This window comes from Gallus gallus, chromosome 4, assembly GCF_016699485.2.
Source record: "Gallus gallus isolate bGalGal1 chromosome 4, bGalGal1.mat.broiler.GRCg7b, whole genome shotgun sequence".
In the NCBI taxonomy this organism is placed as follows: Eukaryota; Metazoa; Chordata; class Aves; order Galliformes; family Phasianidae; genus Gallus; species Gallus gallus.
The window spans coordinates 51,189,094-51,210,063 of NC_052535.1; the positions used below are offsets into that span (position 1 = coordinate 51,189,094).

At 40.7% G+C, this 20,970-nt stretch overlaps 1 protein-coding gene across 4 annotated transcripts in view; it reads right to left on the bottom strand.

The window, feature by feature from the left end:
- The window catches only part of TMPRSS11D (transmembrane protease, serine 11D), a 48,375-nt gene that overhangs the window by 24,217 nt on the left and 3,188 nt on the right, over positions 1-20,970 (bottom strand). Inside the window, exons 1-6 of one of the 4 annotated variants that reach the window (XM_046940832.1) lie at positions 19,575-19,656; positions 18,949-19,071; positions 15,529-16,516; positions 15,251-15,444; positions 8,579-8,700; positions 7,746-7,864 (exon numbers count right to left, since the gene is read on the bottom strand). In XM_046940832.1, coding sequence (XP_046796788.1) covers positions 7,746-7,864; positions 8,579-8,700; positions 15,251-15,414 — 405 coding nt within the window. In that variant the 5' untranslated portion in view covers positions 15,415-15,444; positions 15,529-16,516; positions 18,949-19,071; positions 19,575-19,656. Of the gene's footprint in view, positions 1-7,745; positions 7,865-8,578; positions 8,701-15,250; positions 15,445-15,528; positions 19,657-20,970 lie in introns of those variants that run through there. The other 3 variants (XM_040699758.2, XM_040699757.2, XM_046940833.1) reach the window with 3 other exon arrangements.

A 20,970-nucleotide genomic window follows, 5' to 3' on the forward strand; every position in this document is an offset into this window, starting at 1 on the left:
CACAGGAAAAAGATGGATGAACAGGAACAGCAAGAGAAGTTGAACTTGGCACTGTTCTGAACCAAGATGCAGACATTACAATCCCTTTAGAAGCAGAGAAACCTATTACTCACGGCAGTGGCAACCCTACAGCCACACTGCTTGCCTGAGGTGAAGAAAAGAGACCTGAAGGAGAGTGAGTGTACTAATCCACAGGCCTCTGGCAAACCAGAAGATCAGAAACTTTCCCATCAGAAACCACACATACAAAGACAGTGTGTGTCATACCCAGCACGGCAGGCAAGAATGGCGTGATCCCATGCACCTGCAAATATCATCATAAACTCCTCACAGAGTTCAAATTAGCCAACTGCTAAAGCTAAGAAGTAAGCACTGACTTTGCACTAAAATGAACTCAGCTGAACAGTTCTTAAGGGCAACAGATGCCAGAGAAATAACTGGGATGGAAGAAATTAAGAGAGCTAATACCTGGTATAACATCGGGATTTAAAGGATCATACTCATCTCTAGTGTAACCAATTTAAAAGGAATGCCATGGCAGTAGTTTCATTACAGCCACGTAATAGCAACAGCTGGAATTAAGGTCATGTAAGTATTCCCATCTGTACTCACAGCTTTCAATTGTCCATAATTATCCTCCTAAAACTTTCACACTGCAACAGAATTTTGTCCACTTGGAGAGCAGCTTTTCCAGAAAATCCAAATTTTGAGAGAAACCCACCTAGGCATAAATACAGAGAAGGCCTTTTTTTTCAGCCCCTCAAAAGATAGGCTTTTCCCACGGAAATTACTCTGTTGCCTTTGTTTTTTAAGCCACAGTAATATGTAAGAAGTAGAAATATAAGAGCAAACAGATCTTAGGATAAGATTACTTATAGGAAATCTAGGATAGCTCAATAGTCATGCAGTCAAGTTACAAGTGCCCAAATGATGCTGATCACAGAAGTACAGTACTGAATTTGGATTCTCCCTCTCGACAACACTGTATTTTAAACAACCTCCCTCTTGACCAGTCAGATTTTGATCTCAGTGACACCAGCTCACATCTTTAATCGCTTCATTGATTTAATTATCAGCAAACAATGCGGTAATTCTGGATCATGGGTCTATAATTAAGATAAGATTCTACCCTTAGTCACACATACTATCAATAACTGCCCTTTATTTCAGTTTGAATTCCTTTTTCCAGCTCATGTTCACATTCATTTTCCTTGTGCTCTTTTTATACCTTCTTTCTTGCTACATACTGGATCTGAATTTGAGCTATTACGGGGAGGGGAAGTGGAGAGTGTCATGATTTTGCAACCGAGTACATGCTTATAAGACCTTCTCCCTTGATTAACCAAGGTAGTGAAGAGGGGAGGGGGGGGGTATAAGAGGGCAAAGCAAATAAAAATTAGTTTGTATGTGTATTACTTAAGAAAGTTACATTGCATGAAGAAGTTAAAGCATCATTGCATTAAATTTAAAGAAGTATTAGTAACCACTTCATCTTGCAAACTCATGCCACTGAGGTAGACAGATTTCAAACTCGCAGTTAGAAATCTTACTGGCGATGAAAACCGTTCATCTGCAGCTTCACATACTACACTGCATCAACTCCCACTAACATCTCAAAGTACATCATATTTTCCTCTTTTTCCTTTTCCTGTGAAAACAAGAACTGGAAACAAATCAATAAAAAGAAAGCTTCTCAGTTTCAGAAGCAACACAGTGTATGCCTCTACCGGCAATCTTTTTCTTCTTTTGTTTTCAGTGGGAATTTCCAAAAGAGGTTTGTTTCCTCTCTCAGCATAACAGCATTCCACCTATGTCTTTAAGACCACACCTGCAGTGCTCAGCCTCAACCTCTAATTCCGGAGCTAAACAAACAAGCTGTCAAACTGTCACCTTGCCTACTGGCATGCTGCCGTGTTTCCCACTTGGCAGAATTAATGAGGAAAGCTGCTTTCTGCTTTGTTTCCAACATTGGTCACCCATAGAGGGCACCCTTATTATATCCGGCCAGTCCGAGGGCAATACTTTGATTTTGCAGGAAGCGTTCCCTTAAAATGAGCTTTTCAAACAGAAGTTGTGAAATATTCTAAATTTATGTTAGGATTTCTCCTCCCGATATTCCTTAAAGATATTTCCCATGAAGAAAAAAGGACAATTTTTTTTCAACATACAACATTACTTTGGAGAAAAAGAAAAAAAGGAGAGTATGATATGAAAATCTCTAATATTATGCATTAGAAAGCTTCATTTTTCTGTCTTTACTACAACAGCCATTCTTCTAAATAAAAACAAGAGAAACTTTCAGTTGAAATTCTGACCTTTGCACCTTTTATCAGTACTAAGCAAATACTTCAGTGAGCATATACTGTGCCTAGGAATGCTTCATTTTAAACAAAGACATTGGGGTTATATTTGAAAATGCTACCACATCTCTTTTGAAACTTATTACAACCAGCAACATTCTTACTTAATTCACTTTGGTGCTGCAGGACCCTTTCTCTGAAAAGTCTCTGGAAAGATTTGGCTGCTGAAGCTACCATAATTTCTTTTTCTGTGATCTAACCAATCTATCTTCATTTTTCTTCTGTGTTTCAGTGGCTGAGAGGGAAAAAGGTACGATTTACAAAGACAGAGGGAGTGAGCAGGGAAACAGTATGAGAAGGAAATGGAGCTACATGATACCTGTAGTGACCACTGCTTCAACTTGCTGTTGAAAAGAGAAGTCTAGTTAGGCTCCCTTGAACTTCAGCACACTCCATTTCTCAGGGCATGTTCAGTGCATTAGCCATTACAGCCTTTGCAACCTGGCCTCTCAGAGCAAATACAGTCTTAAGGACTGTTTCAAAAACCTGCTGGCTTAGATATCTGCTCTTAGTGAGTTAACCTCCAGACCCAAGAAACATAAGGCACTGATCGAGCAAACCACTTGCTTCTGGTGCACGCCTGTATAGAGTCTTGTGTTTACGTGTAACTTAACACCTAAGCCAAGTCTTGTAAAAGAGGACCCTCATCTACCCACTCCCCCAGCTAGACTTCTAAGTTAGGCTCTATCTGAATTTCTCTCAGATGGAAAGCATAGCCAGTATGTCTAGCTTTGGCTCTGCAGATGTGAAAGTAAGCTATTCACAACACAAATCAGGACTATAGCAAGTTTATAATTGATTATAAAGCAAACGGCTAGTCTTCTGGTTAGAAGAACTATCCCGTTGAAGGCTAATCTAATTGCCAAACAAGGCTATTGGGTTTTAAAGCACAGAGGGGTTAAGTATTTACATGACAGTTGAGAGAGAAGGCCACACAAACTCACACACTGTAATGCATGAAACTTCAGCAGGAGAAAGGGACCAGGCCGGTCTTTGCCTGATCATCTCTAAGCACTTGAAAAATTCTCTATCTCTTGGGGACCTCTTCTTGGGTTTTGAAGCAGTTTTATGGATTTGGCCTTTCAACTCTCCAACACAGTTCCCCATCTGTACAGCAAAGACATCAGTGTCTATGGACTGGAAAACTGATGTGTACTTCAGTCATGATTGACGTGTGCCATAAACATAGGAAGTTCCACACCAATATATGAAGGAACTTCTTCACATAAGGGTGACAGAGCACTGGAACAGGTTGCCCAGGGAGGCAGTGGATTCTCTTTCTCTGGAGATATTGAAGACCTGTCTGGACGCCTACCTGTGCAGCCTGCTGTAGGGTGCCTGCTTTGCAGAGGGGTAGGACTCTACAATCTCTGGAGGTCCCTTCCAAACCATACAATTCTGTGATTTTGTGCCAAAACAGCTGAGAATCTGCACTGTGCCACTGAGGATGCAAAGGACTAGTCAGTTTCAACCCCTCTGCCCAGAACCAGACAATTAGTTTTGTGTTGGTTTTGGATGGTGGTGGGAAGAGGGAGAGCCCACACACCTTGTGAAGGGTGAGATGGCAGGGAAGCCCATGTCAGTCCACTCTGTGGCTTGAGCTACTCATGGAGAGAAAGCAAACACCTTGCCTCTCCCCCAGCAGCCCAACTAGTCAAGGAGGGAGCCATGCTACACTCCTACCTGAGGAACATCTATCCACCCAGCCCACAGCCTGGCTTACAAAAGAGCAGGAGAGAATATGGGACAGTATTCAAGGCAGATCTCCAAAAGCATGGGAGAGCACAGTGCCTAATGCAAGAGTCCACAAAGGGAGTCAGACACATGGATTAGGGGAGGGAGAAGCAGCCTGACAGTAAGGTTGGCCAGAAAAGGGGGATACTAGGTGTCCAGGAAAGGAAAAGGGTGGTTTAGACTGTACTCAAAGAGGGGAAAGTCTGTCTGAAAGACAAGTAGGCATCCCTCTTTCTCTTACAGTACCTAGGAAAAAGAAATTTTATTGTTGTGATGAGAAGGGCAGATAGGTACATTTGCAAGTCATTGGTGAGCAGAGTAAAGGCTGGTATTTACTCTGTTGAGCAACCAGCCACGTTTTAAGGGGACACAAGCCATAGTTGCTTAGTATGCATTAGTCTCTCACAGTTAAACATTTGCCAGCCTTTGTCTGAGGCAATTTGCTTTAAGGAGGTCTTGATGAAAAGCTCATTTCAAGTTCTCTTCAACACACAACTCCTTCCCTTAGTGTCAAAGACTAGGGACCTCCATCTTTCTCCCTGCACACAAGGCAGTTAACACTGCTGTCCAGAATCATCCCAGTCACTTGGATCCATATAGAGCTGGCTGTCTCAGCTCTGGATGCAATTTGAGGTGCCAGGGGGTCCTTTAATTAAAGAAACAAGGCTTAGAGCAGGGCTTTGGATAGCTCCCTTGGGATGCTGTTACTAAAAGGGTGGTTAGGGCCTTCATGGAACACTTCAGAAATCTAAAAGCAGAATGAATAGATTTTGTGGGGGGGGAAAAAAAAAAAACAAGCTGGTACAGGAATTAGAGAAAACCAAAGGGTACAACAGTGCAGGACAGCAGTGGCATCTAAGATGTGCACAGATCATTCAAGAAATAAGTGGACCTTCTACAAAACAATGGCAGAAAATGTGCCCTTTGTATTCAGTTCAAGAGCAAAGGGTCTGGCACAGTACATTTCAGGGTAGGAAGGGAAGAATGACTGGTCCAGCCAGAAAAACAAGGAGACTGATAGACTCAAACATCTCTTTCCACAGTGGCATTCAGTCAGGTTTGCTCTTGAAAGAGCACAAAGGGAACCCTTATAGCCACTCAAATGAAGCCAAGAAAGAAGCAGACAGCTTTCATCATCTGTTCCTCAGTCCCCCCAGCTCCACCCCACAATCCATTTTCCAGACTTTCCAGTCAGCCCTGAGATGTTGACTGGTACACTGGCTTCATCAGCTCTCTGGCATGATCTCCCTGCACTCCCTCCCGCCTTCAATGAGATAAGAGAGTTGGGAATGTCACACAATGGGTGTTACTATTCAGCTGTGGAAATCAAAGCAAAGACCAGGATGTTTTCTGCTAGTCCCAAGAAGGCATGGGATGACCTATCAATGGGATCAAAAACCTTTTTCATGGAGAAACTTCAACACTCAGAAGAGTTCCTTTCAGAGTTGTTCTGGGAACAAAGGAGGCTTCATAAGGGAGGGATCAGAGAAGGGAACACTAGCAGGGAGTTGCATTAACTCAGGCAATTTGAATGCTTTTGATTATCAGAGATGATTCACTTCTGTTCACTCTGCACGAAGTATTGTGAAAGATGCTGCATTTATCTGCATTGACTCATTATTTCACAACATAAGCTTAAAGTATTGTCCCTACTAATGATGACTGGAAGGCTTGGGCATCTAAAACTGTGAACCTAGCTGGGGTAGGACTACAGATGGTTTTGGTAAATCCAAACAAATCAGGAACCACGATAAAAAAAACTCATCCATCTACACTTCTATTAGAAAGATGGTGTGAAAACAGTGATGATGAAAACATAGGTGTTCTGAGGCAGCTGCCTGCTAAGAAATTAAGAAGATATTTCTGTCTCTAGGAAGATTGCTTTGATTTTTATCACCACTAACTGAGTTTTGATTTGACAGAAACAGACTCATGGAGACCATACTGATTAGTGTGTGCAGTCACTAAAAACAAGCAAACAAACAAAAAAACCCAACAAATCTTATGGACAATTCTCAGTCTCATCCAGCAAAGAACTCACCAACTTTGAGAGAGCAAGGTAAAAGTTGAAGCCTGAATTACAGTCTCAATTAATGTACTCTGAAATCATGTTTCTCACTGCTCAACCAGCACTGGTATCTATCGTCACTACTGTCTGAAGTTCCCAGTGCCCACAGAGGAGACAGAGTTTCTAAAGCACTGGCCTTCTTTCAAGTACCTGAATTAATAGCCAGGTTCAGTGGATATTCTGGCTGCACTAGACGTCGTTGGAAAGAACTTCTTAGCTAAAACTGGCGATTCCTTGCTGAAGGAGTCACATTAAAAAAAAAATGGAAAAAAAGGTGACAATGAAGCTGGAGAAAGGGATTCAACTTCACTCAAGTTTTATTCCTCAAAGATTTCTCATCCCCTTCCTCCTAACTCAGCAATGCACAGTGTCTCCTTGCTCAGGGAGAACATTCCCTCTCCAAGGTCCTATCAGAAGGTTAAAAGCCTGCCATTATTAAGTAATAGCTGTCAAGTGGTAGAACCTAAGTAAATGCAGCTTATGTAAGAGTACATACAGACACACGCCAGAAGCAGATCTTGTGAAATACAGTACAGTAACTAGTAGTAAAAGAGAACAGAAGGGAAAGAAGTACAAGAAAAAAGGACAACTTGGCTAAGACCTCCAAGGCTGTCAGCAATAGAGCTGGAAAGAGATGCTAGCAGTGCTGAATCCTACTTCTCCAATACAATGTTCACAGTTTGTTGTGAACAAATGACATGTCCCTACATTAAATGATAGTGGGGAGCAAAGCATTGATTGTCTTATTAACTGAGTATCTCCACAAGGTTGCTAAACAGGGGGTAAGAGATATGTATCAGACTCTAATGAATGAAATACAAAAAGATACAAGCACAATCACGTGTTTATTGCTGTAAAGAGCTAAACTCTGTAATTATCATCTGTGGGGAAGTGTCTCAAAGAGAAAACAAGAAAGGAAATTGCAATGTATCTATTTATTTCCATAGCTACTGTATGAGCACCCTCTGTTATTTGTAGGAAGGTTTCCCAACAAAACATACCAAAGAAGGAGGAAAAGGGCTTGCGTATTGTTTTCTCAACACCAGTAGCAGTCTGACGGATAGAGCTCCCCACCCCCATTAAGGAGAGGGTGTAAAAGCATGCTTCCATTCAAGGCAGTGGGGCAGCATAAAAACCAGAATGCAGTGCCAGGTAGCTAGCTGTAAGAGGAGGCAGGAGGGAAATGCTTTGGTGTCTGGTGAGCTCTGTCACTAGGGGTTGGACTCTTGTGTGCCTGGTGATGTACATATATGTCTAAAGGCACACAGCAGTCAGGCTCAAGGCAGGGAAAGAGAAGGCACAGACAAATTATCATTGATGTAAGAGGACACTGACAATATTATCAATATCTACTTCACCACTGCAGTGACAAAGAGAGGTGATGTACTAAAACAAGTTATTTGGGGACTGCTTAGTCTGCCTAGTATGACCACAAATTTAATGCTACCTACTGCTCATGTCTACTACCCAGGGTTTTAGGGCATACCAGAGACTTGTGGTCTGAGGGATGGCTGTTCACAGTAAAGGTTCTTCTATCATCACACAGTCCTTAATAAAGGAAAGGCTTGACAGTACCAACTTACCAGTCTCTCAACCCTCTCGCTCAGGTCTCTAAACCTTCCTGAGGTCTGTCTGGACAATTCATTACTGTACTGGATGTTGGCGATTTTTATGTTGCCACTGTAATAGAAGAGCTTCTGATCTGTAGAGAGAAGAGGAACAGGCAATACTAGCAATGCACCAAGAGCCATGAACTTAGAAGAAGGTCTGGGAGTGACTAAGTAGATGTCTGGGGAGTAGATAATCCTTCACTTGCACTCAACCCATTCAAATAAAATGTCTAAAAGCTAGGAACCCAGGAACAAGAACTCAGTTCTGCTGGGTGATCTATGCCAAGCAGTGAGAAAAAAAACCCACTTTCTCCAGCAGTTACTTTTGTGGCCACTGAGCAGCATGTTGGGCTCAATGCACACAGGATCACAAGTAGCATCGTACTGGTCAACTACCTTCCTTCCTGGCCAGCATGTGCACACAACACTGAACACTGGGATGCAGTTGCTGAAGATCAGATCAGGAGAATGTGGAAACACCACAGGTAGAACTGAGAGGAAGGTTCAGGTGTCACTTGCTTAACAAAAGCTAGAAGGCTCATGTGTTGACCTCATCCCAGAAGTAGATCAAGAGGAAGATGTAAAAGGAGCGAAAGCAAGTGAAAGGCAACAGAAACCACTGCCCTAAGCACTCTGCATAGCAGGAAATGCTCCTGAGATCTGCAAAGATGCTAAATGAGGATGGAAAGAAATGCAGAGAATCCAGTGGACTGATGAAAAACAAAATCTCAGCATTATGTGTCACAAGCACAAAGGAGATGCACTACAGGCAGGAACAGAACAGTGGTAAGTTCTTGAAAACTTACCATATGCCAGAAAATAAACAAGGAGACCAATGGTGATGGCTGCTGCCAATGCTGTTCCAATAACAATTAGAGCAATTTTCCACGGCTCGAGATGTCTTATTTTGATGGCTGGTTGATGTATTCTGGGAAAAAAAAAAAAAAGAAAGAAAGAAAAAAGAAAAAAAAAAAAAGGATATGTCTAAGAGGTATTTTTTACTTAAAAAAAAAAAGATAAAGATGTTCAATGTTCAAGTTTTCTCTTAACATCAGTTGATTTTTCCCAGCGGTTTTTCATCCATCATCTCTAAAAATGAAACCATGACTCAAGACTATTTTGAAACAGTTGCTGGGAATTACCAGTCATAGAACGCTGGCATACAGTTTGATTATCTTTTTTTTTTTTTCCTCCCTCTTTTTTAGGGCTCACTTAAATATGAGCCCCAGTAAGAACTTTCTTATGTGATCTCTGACTGGAAATTTCTAAGAATAAACTGTTATGCTAATTTTTCAGCTAGATGAATGCTTGTAGAGCAATGTAAGCAATACATTACTTTCAATAAATCAAGCAAGCCAGTTATTACAGCACCTTTGCTCCCCAAAATCCTTTGTTTGACAAAAGTCCTCCCAAAAGTCAGTAAAAAGCAACACATTATTTGTATAGTATGTATATATGCATTATCCAAACTGTTCAGTCTATTTTTTTTTTTCCAGTCCTACTTTGCATAGTAACAACAAAAATAAGAGAGAAATAGATTTTGGAGGGACTGCTTGTCCTTCCTATTTTACTCAGGCTAAATCTAAAAGCAAAGACAAGCACGGTTCAAAGTACATTCACCTGAAAAGATGAAATGACAGGGAAGGGCAGACAGGTGAGTGGACAACGGAACGCATGTAGGAAGCCTTGCCAGGTACTTTTCTCTGCTGTGCTCTTAATTACACAGGTGTTAATCCAAATTAACACCAGGCAAGTCAATAGTCAGTAGGTCAGTATGATATTTAGACAAACCAACTGCCCCCAAAAGGTTATCAGAGCAAATTTTGCCTATGGCTATGAACCCAGAGACGTCTTAAGCCATATTTTCTATGATGTTATCAGCCATTACAAAATACAGAACAGGAAGGAAGGGTTTTCAGCTAAGAGTCATTGCCACTAGTGCCAGCCACCTCACGTGCTAATGTTCTTATCTTGAGGTCAGAGTAGATCTGGGAAAGAAGGCTGTGGGGACTCAATCCCGACGGTATTTCAGCAAGTTCCTATATTCATAACCAAGTAAATACAGCTTGCCTCTGGAACATCCATGAACCTTAAGTTTAAATGCACTAAAGTTGAAAATCATTGCAAGGATCCACTGCAGCTGCATCCTGACCAAGTCAGCAGGCATGTTGTGCACTGTACGTCAGAAGTACGTTCTGGTACTTCATTGTAATTTTATTTTAAAGCCTTAACTACTTTAATGTTGCTTGGAAAACATCTGATTCAGACTAAATGTGATATTTGCTTGAGTGAAAATGGAAGTTCTCATTTGCCACTCATATCCCTTCTGACTTTCCCTAGCTTTCCTATCTAGTGTTCCCTTAATTCCTCCTATCCTCTAGGATGGCTTATTAATTAAACTCTCATTTCATCTGGATTTCTTTAAAATGCATTTGTGGATACACAGCAGGAAAAAAAAACAAAAACTAAAAGTAAACAGTTCTATTAAGAGTTTGGTGATAAGCAGCTCCAGTTTTATTTCTAAGCCTACCAAAAGGAAGCTGCCTTTACCACAGAAATGAGAAACATATACGTATAAATGGTCAGGACTTCAGCTCACTAACAAGAATATTTAAGAAACACTTGAATATACTGACTTTCTTTGATAATCATTGAGGCTTTGGCTGATCAATCTCCTTTGGCATTTTTTCCTCATGTCTCATGTTACCTTTTTTATTAAGCCACACATTTCTAGACAGATCAACACACAAGCATTCAGACTCAGATACAGGAAATTATAGGAAACTGCCCCTAACTTCTTCATAAATTGGTTTTCCTTTATAGTAGACAATGATCTTGGTTATTAGAAAGTAAATAGAAAATGGGATAAATAATTTGAAAAGAGAGTTTTTAAGCACTTTGATCAGAAAATTGATTAAAAAAAAAATCTAAGAGACCCATACCTTTCCATCTCTAGTACTACCATTTTTACTACCTGTGTTTATTTAAAACTTAATGCCAAAGCTGCTTAACCAAGCTTCTAATGCTTGCTCACCACTATGGTGCTTTGAGTCTGATTTCCATGGGGCACATTCATTGACCAAGGCAACCTTTATGGATAGGTCACATTAATTCAGTATCTAACAGGACTCAGCTTATCATCTCAGAAGTCTCAAAGCTCTAGTAGGTTTAGCAGTAGACTGAATTATTTAGTCAGTGGTAAGTTCAGTTTTAGTTTATTGTGTTATATTTTCTCCCCCATTGCTCCAACAAGCAGTAAAAACTAACTTTCGTCTGCATTTACAGCAATGTGCTTTGCAAATGTTTCTGCCATGTTTGAAGTGAGACTAGGTTGAAAAAAAAACCAACAACAAACCTACTTCTAACCAAGAAAAATAACACAACCAACTTGACACAACCAACTCACGTTCATTATCTTAGATGGTTTCATTTAAAAAATAAATTGTTTTCCTTAAGCTGAGCAGAAGAAAAAGCACTCAGAAGGTCTTTCAGCTATAATCATCCTGGCATAGAGCCAAACCAAAATGCTGGGTTTGAGAAACCCATTTAAAAGGCTGAATGCCAGCTTCACACCACAGATGAGTGTGAAGAAGTAACTGCCTATCATATCAGTGAAAGAACGGTATCAGACCAGAAGTAACTTGGCTGGGATGCAGTTCTATAGACAACACCATGTAATGTATTATAAACGTTCAGAATTCTTTTGCAAATAGTATATGATTTTTTAAAACCCTTCTTAATTTATTCCTTTCAAAGTTCCATGTTCCATTTAGCAAACAGAAATCCTCATCTGCAGCAGTTACTCACATACGTAATCTTCCTCATCCACATGACTTTCACTTAATTCATGAAACCTCTAAGCTGAATTTCCTCAGATAAGCAGCTGTTTGACAAATACATCTTAAGATAGCCACTTAATAGAGGTGGGGCAGTTTTGGGAGAACTTATTACCTAGGAGAGATGTTTTCCCGTGGGTTATCAAATGTCCTTTGTTTTTCATGCTATAAAAGACGACTGCTTAAGCAGATCAATTTTCTCCATTGTTTTAAAATGTGCAGTATTTCATTCTTATTTAAGGTGCTATGGGAAAAACTGATAAAAAGCATTTCATCAGCATTAGCAATAATGGTATTACATAAATATACGCATAATAGAACAGTGACAGTATCCTAATCTGTCTACCGGGTATACGGAATACCACAGTAGAAGAACTATACATACATTGTCTCCTGAAGAGTTCTGCATGTCTGATATAACAGACCAGCCTTTCTCCTTTGTGACAGTTTGTGTGCATGTGACAGCTTATATGCACTGATAGTTTGGCCCAAAGCATTCAGATTTTTCCTATGGTTTGCTGAATAATTTCTTGCTGAATAATAAATTTGCCCACTTTACAGTTTATCAACAATTGGTGGGCTCAGTAGATAAACAGTGAGATGCTATGATCTAGCAACATTCTCTGAACAAATATGGATGAGTTTCTTTGCAGGACAAACGCTGCTGAAATCAGAGAAGGCTTCATAGCCAAGAAGTGCAGATGAGCGAAAGGCAGCCCTCGAATGGCAGGGGAATTCAGCAACTCCTACGTTCATTTATGTATGAAATATTTTCCTGTAATCATCAAATCTGTCCACAGACCACATGAACTTGTCAGACTGTGGTATCAGAAAGATGTCGAAATAAGCCATGCCAAGTTTTGCGATAAGACTTCATTTAGAACAATGATTTCTGTAATCTGAAATACAGAAATGGACAGAGTATGTGATGCAAGTAAAATGCCTTAATTTAAAGGTTTCAGCTGACTCAAAATGCACAATCATCAACTATGAAAATGTTAGTAGTGATGCACCTCTGCAGTGCTCTCTAGTAGGAACAGCAGAGACCAGAAATGCAGTTGATATTATGCTGGAGCTTTCTCAGTTAATGAAGATGATGAGATCTTAAGACTCAGGAGTAACTTCTTTGTCATTCTGTTTTTCTATCTGAAAAGCTCAGAAAATGAGTGTGTGGCAAGGAAAAACAAACAGTAATAGTTCTACTGGCATCAAATCAGGTGTGGTGCTTATAAGAATTTCACTACAATTTTCTGGAATCAGGAACTAGACCGGGGCAGACAAATGAAGAAGTTTCTGTTTGACACCATGCAGGAACATCTGCCTCCTGCAATAATCAAGCTTAACTCCCATTAATGCCAGTGCACCATGACTGTCCTTGCACCAGGGCTGGTATTCATTTCCTGCTACACCTCAGCAGTCTGTAATTTATACTTATTTTGCCCACCTACTAAATGACAAATTGGTGCAAGTGGCACTGCATTTCCACCTACATATTCACTTTTAGACTAACATATACAACAGAAGCTACTGTGCACCTCATCCTGCCAGTCCACAAGATCTTCACAAGGAAGTTGAGGTAGGTCACTGCTCCTTAGACCACAGGGCACAGCACAGGAGAGAAGGGACAAGACCAACAAGGCTGTCCACTCCATCCTGTTTCCTTCGTAGCTTTGCTTCCTGAAGGATCTTACAGAGCACATGTTCCAGCTTAGCTCAAACTGCTGTAAAAAGAGGCATCCTGAAACTGGATAAAGCCAGTCTCTTCTAAGATACTAGGGTACAGTATGATGCATGATCACAGAGCAAGTTTCACAGCTGTACTGTCACATCTATATCCCCGGCCAACAAAGATCTGGACATTTAACAGGCTACACTAGGTCTTTGATTAAGACTAGGCAGTCTCCATCTTTTCCCAAATGTTTAAAGAACTATTTAAACAACTAAATCCTTTCCTGACTAAGAGGCAACCAAAATGGACTTAAATCTTGTTTAACTCCCCTCTAACACACTGTTATTAAAATTATTTACACTACTGTTGATACAAAAAAGATATAACAACTAGACTTCCATCTAACTAGAAAAAGGAACAGTTTTTCATTTCTGCTAGGTAGAGGACTCTTAATTATTCTTTCCTCTTTAGGTAACATGCACAAACAGGTATTCACAACTGATGGGGATTCCTTCCTCACTGACTCTCAGGCAGCACAGCCTTAAAGGTATGGATGTTGAGCCAGATGCAAGGTCTTTGAGTGTCCACCAGGGTCCCACTAAGGGTAAGAGTCAAAAGCTGAACTCAGCCTCCTCCTGGTAAAGTCAACACTTTATCAACAAAAACATTACTGTCCTTAAGAAAAAAACAAACAAAAACACTTAAATGGACAGAATGAATAACTTTTGTCAGTTCAGAAATAATGTTGCTATTTCAGTAAGTCCAGAAATTATGTCTTGTTTTGTGTTTGTTTTTTTAATACTGAGGTTGGAAAAATAAGAAGTAACTTGCAATTGTCTACAGCCTTATGCTCAGTGTAAGGGCAGAGAAAATACCGTGGTCTTAAGCTATCATACAGAAAAATTTAGTCATCCAGCCAAATCATGAGGGTGCTGAAAAAAAACCACAGTTTAGATTCTTTTGCTTTATATTTCTGAGGCCACACTTCTAAGCTTCATCAATTGCTGACGCAAAATAAAAAAAAAATTCAAGGGAAGCTGAGCATCTCCTATTGCCAGAGCATTAAGCAGAAAGAACAAATTCCAGGTGACCTACTAAACACACGATTGGATGTGCACTCTGATAGAAGATAGTACTGCATCTGTCACTTTTTTTTTTCTTTTTTTAACTATTCAGAACTTTCCAGAAATGTCTCTGAGTTACAATGAAACAAGACTAAGAACACCCAGCATCTCTGTCTGCTTAAATTCCTTTCAACTACAAAATACCTGGTCACTATACCCAGAATCATGGCTTCTTAAAAACTCTAGGACAACCTGGAACAACGAACACCTACAAGGTACCCTCTCCTTATGTAGCTATACTGCCTTTGCTGATTTAACGTGGACCCTTTATACGGTTGGGAAAATAATATTGCAACTAGACCTGACCAAAAGGCACAGTTATCCCAAATCATATTATTAAAATTTGATTGTGACACAAAAGAGCTTACTGAATTCTTCATCGGTTCAATAAAATCCTGCTGGGGGCAGGAGAAGACAATTACAGGGAGGGAAAGATAAGTGTCAACCTAAGCCATCATATCACCCTTCTAAACAGAAAGCAAATCTTTGTGCTCCTGGCCATGCTAAGAAAGGAATTCCCTCTGCATTTCTCACCCCAATCATACATTATTCTTTTCATGCGAAACAGTCTCCAAAGTCTTCCCTTCAGCCCGCAACTTACTGTTTAGCCTCCCCCTATCACAACCTTTCAGGTTGCACATTTTGGATAGATCCACAATGTGCTCTACTTCTAAAAAGATGAAGGTGGGCAGAGATCCAAGGAGGTTTAAAAGCATACAAGAGAGCAAACAATATCTTTTTTTAGATCTCTTTGTGTCCTTAACTTCCTTAAGCTCTCCCATAGGCAACATCTCTCTACTACCATTGCACCTCAAAATCAAACTTACTGAGTTAAAACACGCCACTTACTTTTGAAGATCCCATGGTAGATCCCGGTAGGTCTGGTAGCCTTTCTGTCCTCCAACCAGGGCTTGACTAAAGTCTGGACTGCGTAGTGAATGCTGCTGGAAAACGCAGGAGTCGCATTGACTGGTGTGACGAGAAGGGAAAGGTGTTGAATGAAGATCCTTCATTGAGGCACGGCTGGCGCAACACCCAGCACCCTGTGGGTTATTGCAAAATAAGAGAGCAAACTTCGGAATAAAAACAAACAGAGGTAAGCATGGAGTCGATAAGGAGACTCTAACCTTCTGATCAGCTCAGCATCAAAGAATTCCCCAGGCAGAGATGGACAGAGCAGATAAACCGGCCCAGGCAAGAAGACTTGTTCTTCACCACAGCAGAACAGGAAGTGTGTTAAATTTCCCTTTCCTAGCACTCCCTTTCTGCCCAACTTGTGTCCTTACAGCAGGCCTTCTGGCTGGCAGCACCTTCTACCATGCACTCACTGTAAAAGCCATAAGGGAGAGCCACCACACTGTCTGCACTGCTAAGTCACTTGCCTCCTGAGATTGCCAACACAAAAGCTGAACACAAAAACAAATACAGACATAAATGGCTTGGTCAACCAAGCCTAACCTCCCTCGATGCTCACTCCTTCACAGTCGTCCTGGACTCCCCTGGCATCAGGGACATGACAACTATAAGTATCCAGCCTCCTAATTATACATTAGTCATTTAATGGTTGGCATAACCCCGCCTGTGGAAAATGCTTACTCTGTGAAAAGGGCCACCAATCTCCTTGGAATTCCCTTCTTCCAGCACAAACATGGCTATTCAGAGCCAGCTGGAAGGGAGAAAAGTAGATATTCCCTGGTGAGGGATTCTGCCCTTACATCTAAATACCCAGTCTAAAAAGGAGAATGATCAGAGTCCAAACTCTTTGTTTCCAGCCTCTGATGCACTTGGATTTTTGCTATAAAGTTTGAAGTGTTTGGCTTTTCAATGACCTATCAAGATTGCAGTCATTTTGGTGGGAACACTTACTAACTTACAAAAACTTGGGTAACGGGGGTAAAAAACAGTAGGAGTAAATTTTCATCTAGCTCTATCTAGTGCCTTCTTTCCTCAAAAATGTCTACTCATAGGAACTTCAAAGCAATTTGAGGAACGAGTGTCCAGACAGTGTACTTCTAGGACAGTGGTAAAAGCTGTACGCTGCTGCACAGTATCTCCTGTTTCTCTGATTTCTTCCATTGCTTGGATCAAAATTGCTTTTTTTGACTTCTTCGCTCCCTGTAGAAAAAACATTGCTGCAGTTACCTACCTTACATAAGGCTTTAGTGACTAAATATACAGCTGTTTCAAGTACTAATATTCTCTTCTTGACCTTCCCTTCTACTTCCCACCCAGTACCATAATTTTCTTCTTCAAGAGCAATAAAACCCAAAGAAAGCTTGTGAAGAAAAGTACTTGGTTAAAGGTACTTCTTGCTCCACCCAGAACACACATGCACATCCACAGGAACTCCAGCATTCCATCCTTACCAACCAGTTTAATCCAGAGGTTATTCAAAATATGTTTAAATCCTCTTGCTTTTTTTTTTTTAACCTTCTGATCACAAATTATTTCATTCTGACAAAACACATTCTTGTAGAATATAAAAGGCTTAATTAAGCTTGGGATGTAAGCCAAATAAGCATGTAGCAATTCCTTCTCAGAATGGTCAAGCTGAGGCTGTGCACAATGGTCTGCACACAGAGATAAAAGTAAGAAACACTGTTAGTGGGTTAGTAGCATTAACTTCTTCATTAGTGTTGTGGTTTAACCTGGCAGGCAGCTGATCATCACACAGCCTTTTGCTTACTCCCCCCTTTCCTACTGGGATGGGGAGGAGAACCAGAAAAAAATAAAGTTGAACTCATGGTTTGAGATAAAAACTATTTACTAATATGGAAAAGGAAGAGATAAATAGTAGTAATTATAATTTTTATGTGTGTATATATATATTTATTTACAAAACAAGTGATGCACGATGCAGTTGCATAACACCCACTAGCTGATGTCCAGACAGTTCCTAAGCAGCGGCTGCTCCTCTGGCCAATTCCCCACCATATTGTAGTTTTTTCACATGATGTCATGTGGTGGAACATCCCTTTGGCCAGTCTGGGTCAGTTGTCCTGGTTCTGTTCCCTACCAGCTCTTTGTGCCCCCCCCAGACCCCTTGCTGGCAGGACAGGGCAAGAAGCTAAAACATCTTTGGTTCTGTGCAGCACTGCTCAGCAACAACTAAAATATCAGCGTGTTATCAATATTGTTTTTCTCCTAAACCAAAAACATAGCATCATATAGATGCTATGAAGAAAATCGCCTCTGTTTCATCTGAAACCAGGACAATTTGTATTTCAAGACCACTAATAATGGGCCCTGTGTACCCTAGGTCAAGCGTGGCCTTGAAGTATTGACAGCATACGATGCACAGAAATTTCCCTGATGTTCCCAGAAGAGCAAAAGCCAACTCTACCCATCTGGGTCAGGTAAAAAAGAAATGCCAGCAGAGAGTTTTATTTTAGCGAACAGCTGGAGCTGAAGGCAAAAGTTACTCTAGATCTTGGGTATTGCAGTGAGATTTCTTGGAGAAGGAGAGTATTCATTAGAAGAACACCAAGTTGACAAGGGTTTCAGGAGGTAGTCCTACAGCATAGGACTTGGACAACAAATACATTTACTTCTGTTAATTTCTGGAGCTCACCTCAAAAGGACAGACTTTCCTGTTTTTACTCCAGAGCATGAACAGAGATATTCCAGAAATGTGATTTGGTTTCCATAGGATCAATGAATATTTTGTGACCTGCCTAATAATTAAAATAGATGGCTTTTTTTTTTTTTTTTTTAAACAGTGGAAAATAAAGAAATACTCTTACCTATGTCAGAACATACAGAAGCTGTTTACACATACTTGTCCCACAAGAACAACAGTACACAGGCCAAGAAAAGACAATCATTAAGGAACAAATTTCTTCATAATAAATTAGCAAATTGCAAAGTGCTTGGTATTAGGGAGTTATTCAGCAAACACGGGCAGTAGTTTTTTGGTTGATACAAGGGAAGTAGTAGAGAAACTAGCTATCAAAAGTATAGGGTGGGAATGAGACAATGTGGGCGCACAGGATTTGGTAAATGAAAGTGCAAAAAGATGTAATAACAATACCTTCCATTTAACCCTGCAAAGTCAGCCCAGCCAGTCAGACAGTCTGCTTGCCTAAGAATGCTAATAATAAGCTGCCTTGGTTTATGTTTGCATACTCATATAGGCTGCATGACTGTTGAGATGGAAAACGCCTTGAGAGAAGGCCATTGGCCAGTCCCAAAGCAATAACATCTTTGGAATTCATAAGCAAAGATATTTTACATAATTGTCTACCAGTTATTCAGCCCGGGCCATGAATTTTAGATCACAGACTATGTCAGGCATTATTTTCAAAGTGAGAAGTGAATATTCCTGCCAGCAATATTTAACAGAACTGACAGAAACACTGTTAAAGCACATGGTACTGATCAACTTGAACAAATTAGACCTGCTTTGAGCAGAGGGTTGGACAATTACCTTTGAATGCCTCTTTTAACCTAAATTACTACATTATTTTGTAAGTACTGGTAAGAACAAATAGACCTGCTCCACTAAAATTCTTCCCAAGGAGATGTCAACTCATTTTCCATCAGCTCACCTTAGTAACTCAGTTGTAGCTTCAGGTCCCTCTCCTCCTGAAAATATAAAGGCATCTTGCATTTGGCATTCAAAATTCCTTTATACTTCTTAACTTCAGCTAGAGACATGCTATATTCCTCTCCTGTTTTGACAAATAAAAACAACTTACTGTCCCATCCTTTTGTTGGCACCTGAAATTCCCAGCTATGGCTTTTAATAACTGATAAGCAGAAAAACAAAAATCTAATTTCCATTAGAGGGATGGAATGATTCTCTAGAGCAAATGTCAAGGCTGGGAGATAAGCCAAGTGCTTTATCTTGAGCCATGAAAAGTCACTTGAGGCCAAATTTTATTACATGCCCATACAGCTTTGAGATACTAAATGTGCAGAAGCTCTAAGATGTTATAGCAATGGCCTCAAGCTCTCAGGTATGCTAGATCCTGCCCTGGTTGGTTTCCAAACAGTCCCTCTTTCCGTGCCCTTATAACAGAAACTGCTACACCCGTCTACGTTGCAGCCAGAAAGGCCAGCCCAGAATACCGGCAACGCCCTTAGACAACAGAAGTCCCCCACTTCCAGTATCATTAAGAAAGAATTCATAGCCTGTCACCCCATTCAAGACAAAATGGTAACACACGCGTACCTGTCTTCTGCAGCTGCTCAGCCAGAGCTGCTACTTCGTACAGCGAAACAGGCCAGCCCACATTTTGTTCCCAAGGTTACCTAGCAATAGAGCTAAGAATCTACACTGTCTAGTCACTGCACAAATCCTCTGCTCATAGTCAAGATGCAAAGCATCTCCAAAGAAATGTGAGGTCTTTATATGGTTGGATCAGGCCTAAAAAGAAATGAGGTACATTAAGATAAAAATAAATTCACTATTACCTTACAGGTACTGCACAAATTAAATGAACAGTATCATTTCACAAAGCAGAAAGACCTACTGGGACCACTGATGCAGCCTGATGTCCTATGCCTGTCAATAATGAAGAGGCATTTGGATGATGCCCTCAATAACATGCTTTAACTTTTGGTTAACCCTGAAGAAGTCAGGCAGTTGGACTAGAAGATCTTTGAAGGTCCCTTCCAGCTGAACCATTCTATTTTATGCCTTCTCTGCAGGAGACAAAAAGCCCCAAACAAGACTTTCTTATGGCTCTATGTTTCTAGAAAATGGCTAGTTTAGATTTGAAGGCTCTGGAGAGACCTCACTGTGGCCTTCCAGTACTTGAAGGGAGCGTACAAACAGGAGGGGGAATGACTGTTTACATGGGTTGATAGTGATAGGACAAGGGGGAATGGTTATAAACTGAGACAGGGGAAGTTTAGGTTAGATATTAGGAGGAAGTTTTTCACACAGAGGGTGGTGACGCACTGGAACAGTCTTCCCAAGAAGGTCGTGGATGTCCCATCCTTGGAGGCATTCAAGGCCAGGCTGGATGTGGCTCTGGGCAGCCTGGTCTTGTCATTGGTGACCCTGCCCATAGCAAGGGATTTGAAACTAGATGATCTTTGAGGTCCTTTTCAACCCAGGCCATTCTATAACATGATGATATGATTTCATATTAGTTCTTAGCAGCTAACTTGCCTCCTGAAAGCCAAGCTGCAACTTGCCTTTTTGAAAGTCCTTCTGTCACAGTTATTATCTATCCCAGTTTACTTTGCAGCAGCATGCAAGACTTGAAGTGTGGTTCTTGTGAACAGCCACTTGAGGTATCATATGTTGTAATGGTCTTTGAGGCTTCACATACTACGCTGACATAATGAGCATCAAGCCCAAGACCTCCATCTTACGGCCTTTTCAACTCCAGCTGTCCTTCAACTTGGACTTAAAAGGCTGAGTAACTATTAAGAAAATCTCAGCACGTTTTCAAGCAGGACTGTTCAGTAGCAAAATTAGGGTCCCAGTTTGGAGTACTGTAGGTTTGGTGCCTTTAAGTGAAAGCTTACACTTGGCTAACCCTCTCTCTACCTATTTGGCACAGGATAGCTTGTTTTCCTCTCCATGCTCTACTACTTATATTGGTTACTGTATTAGT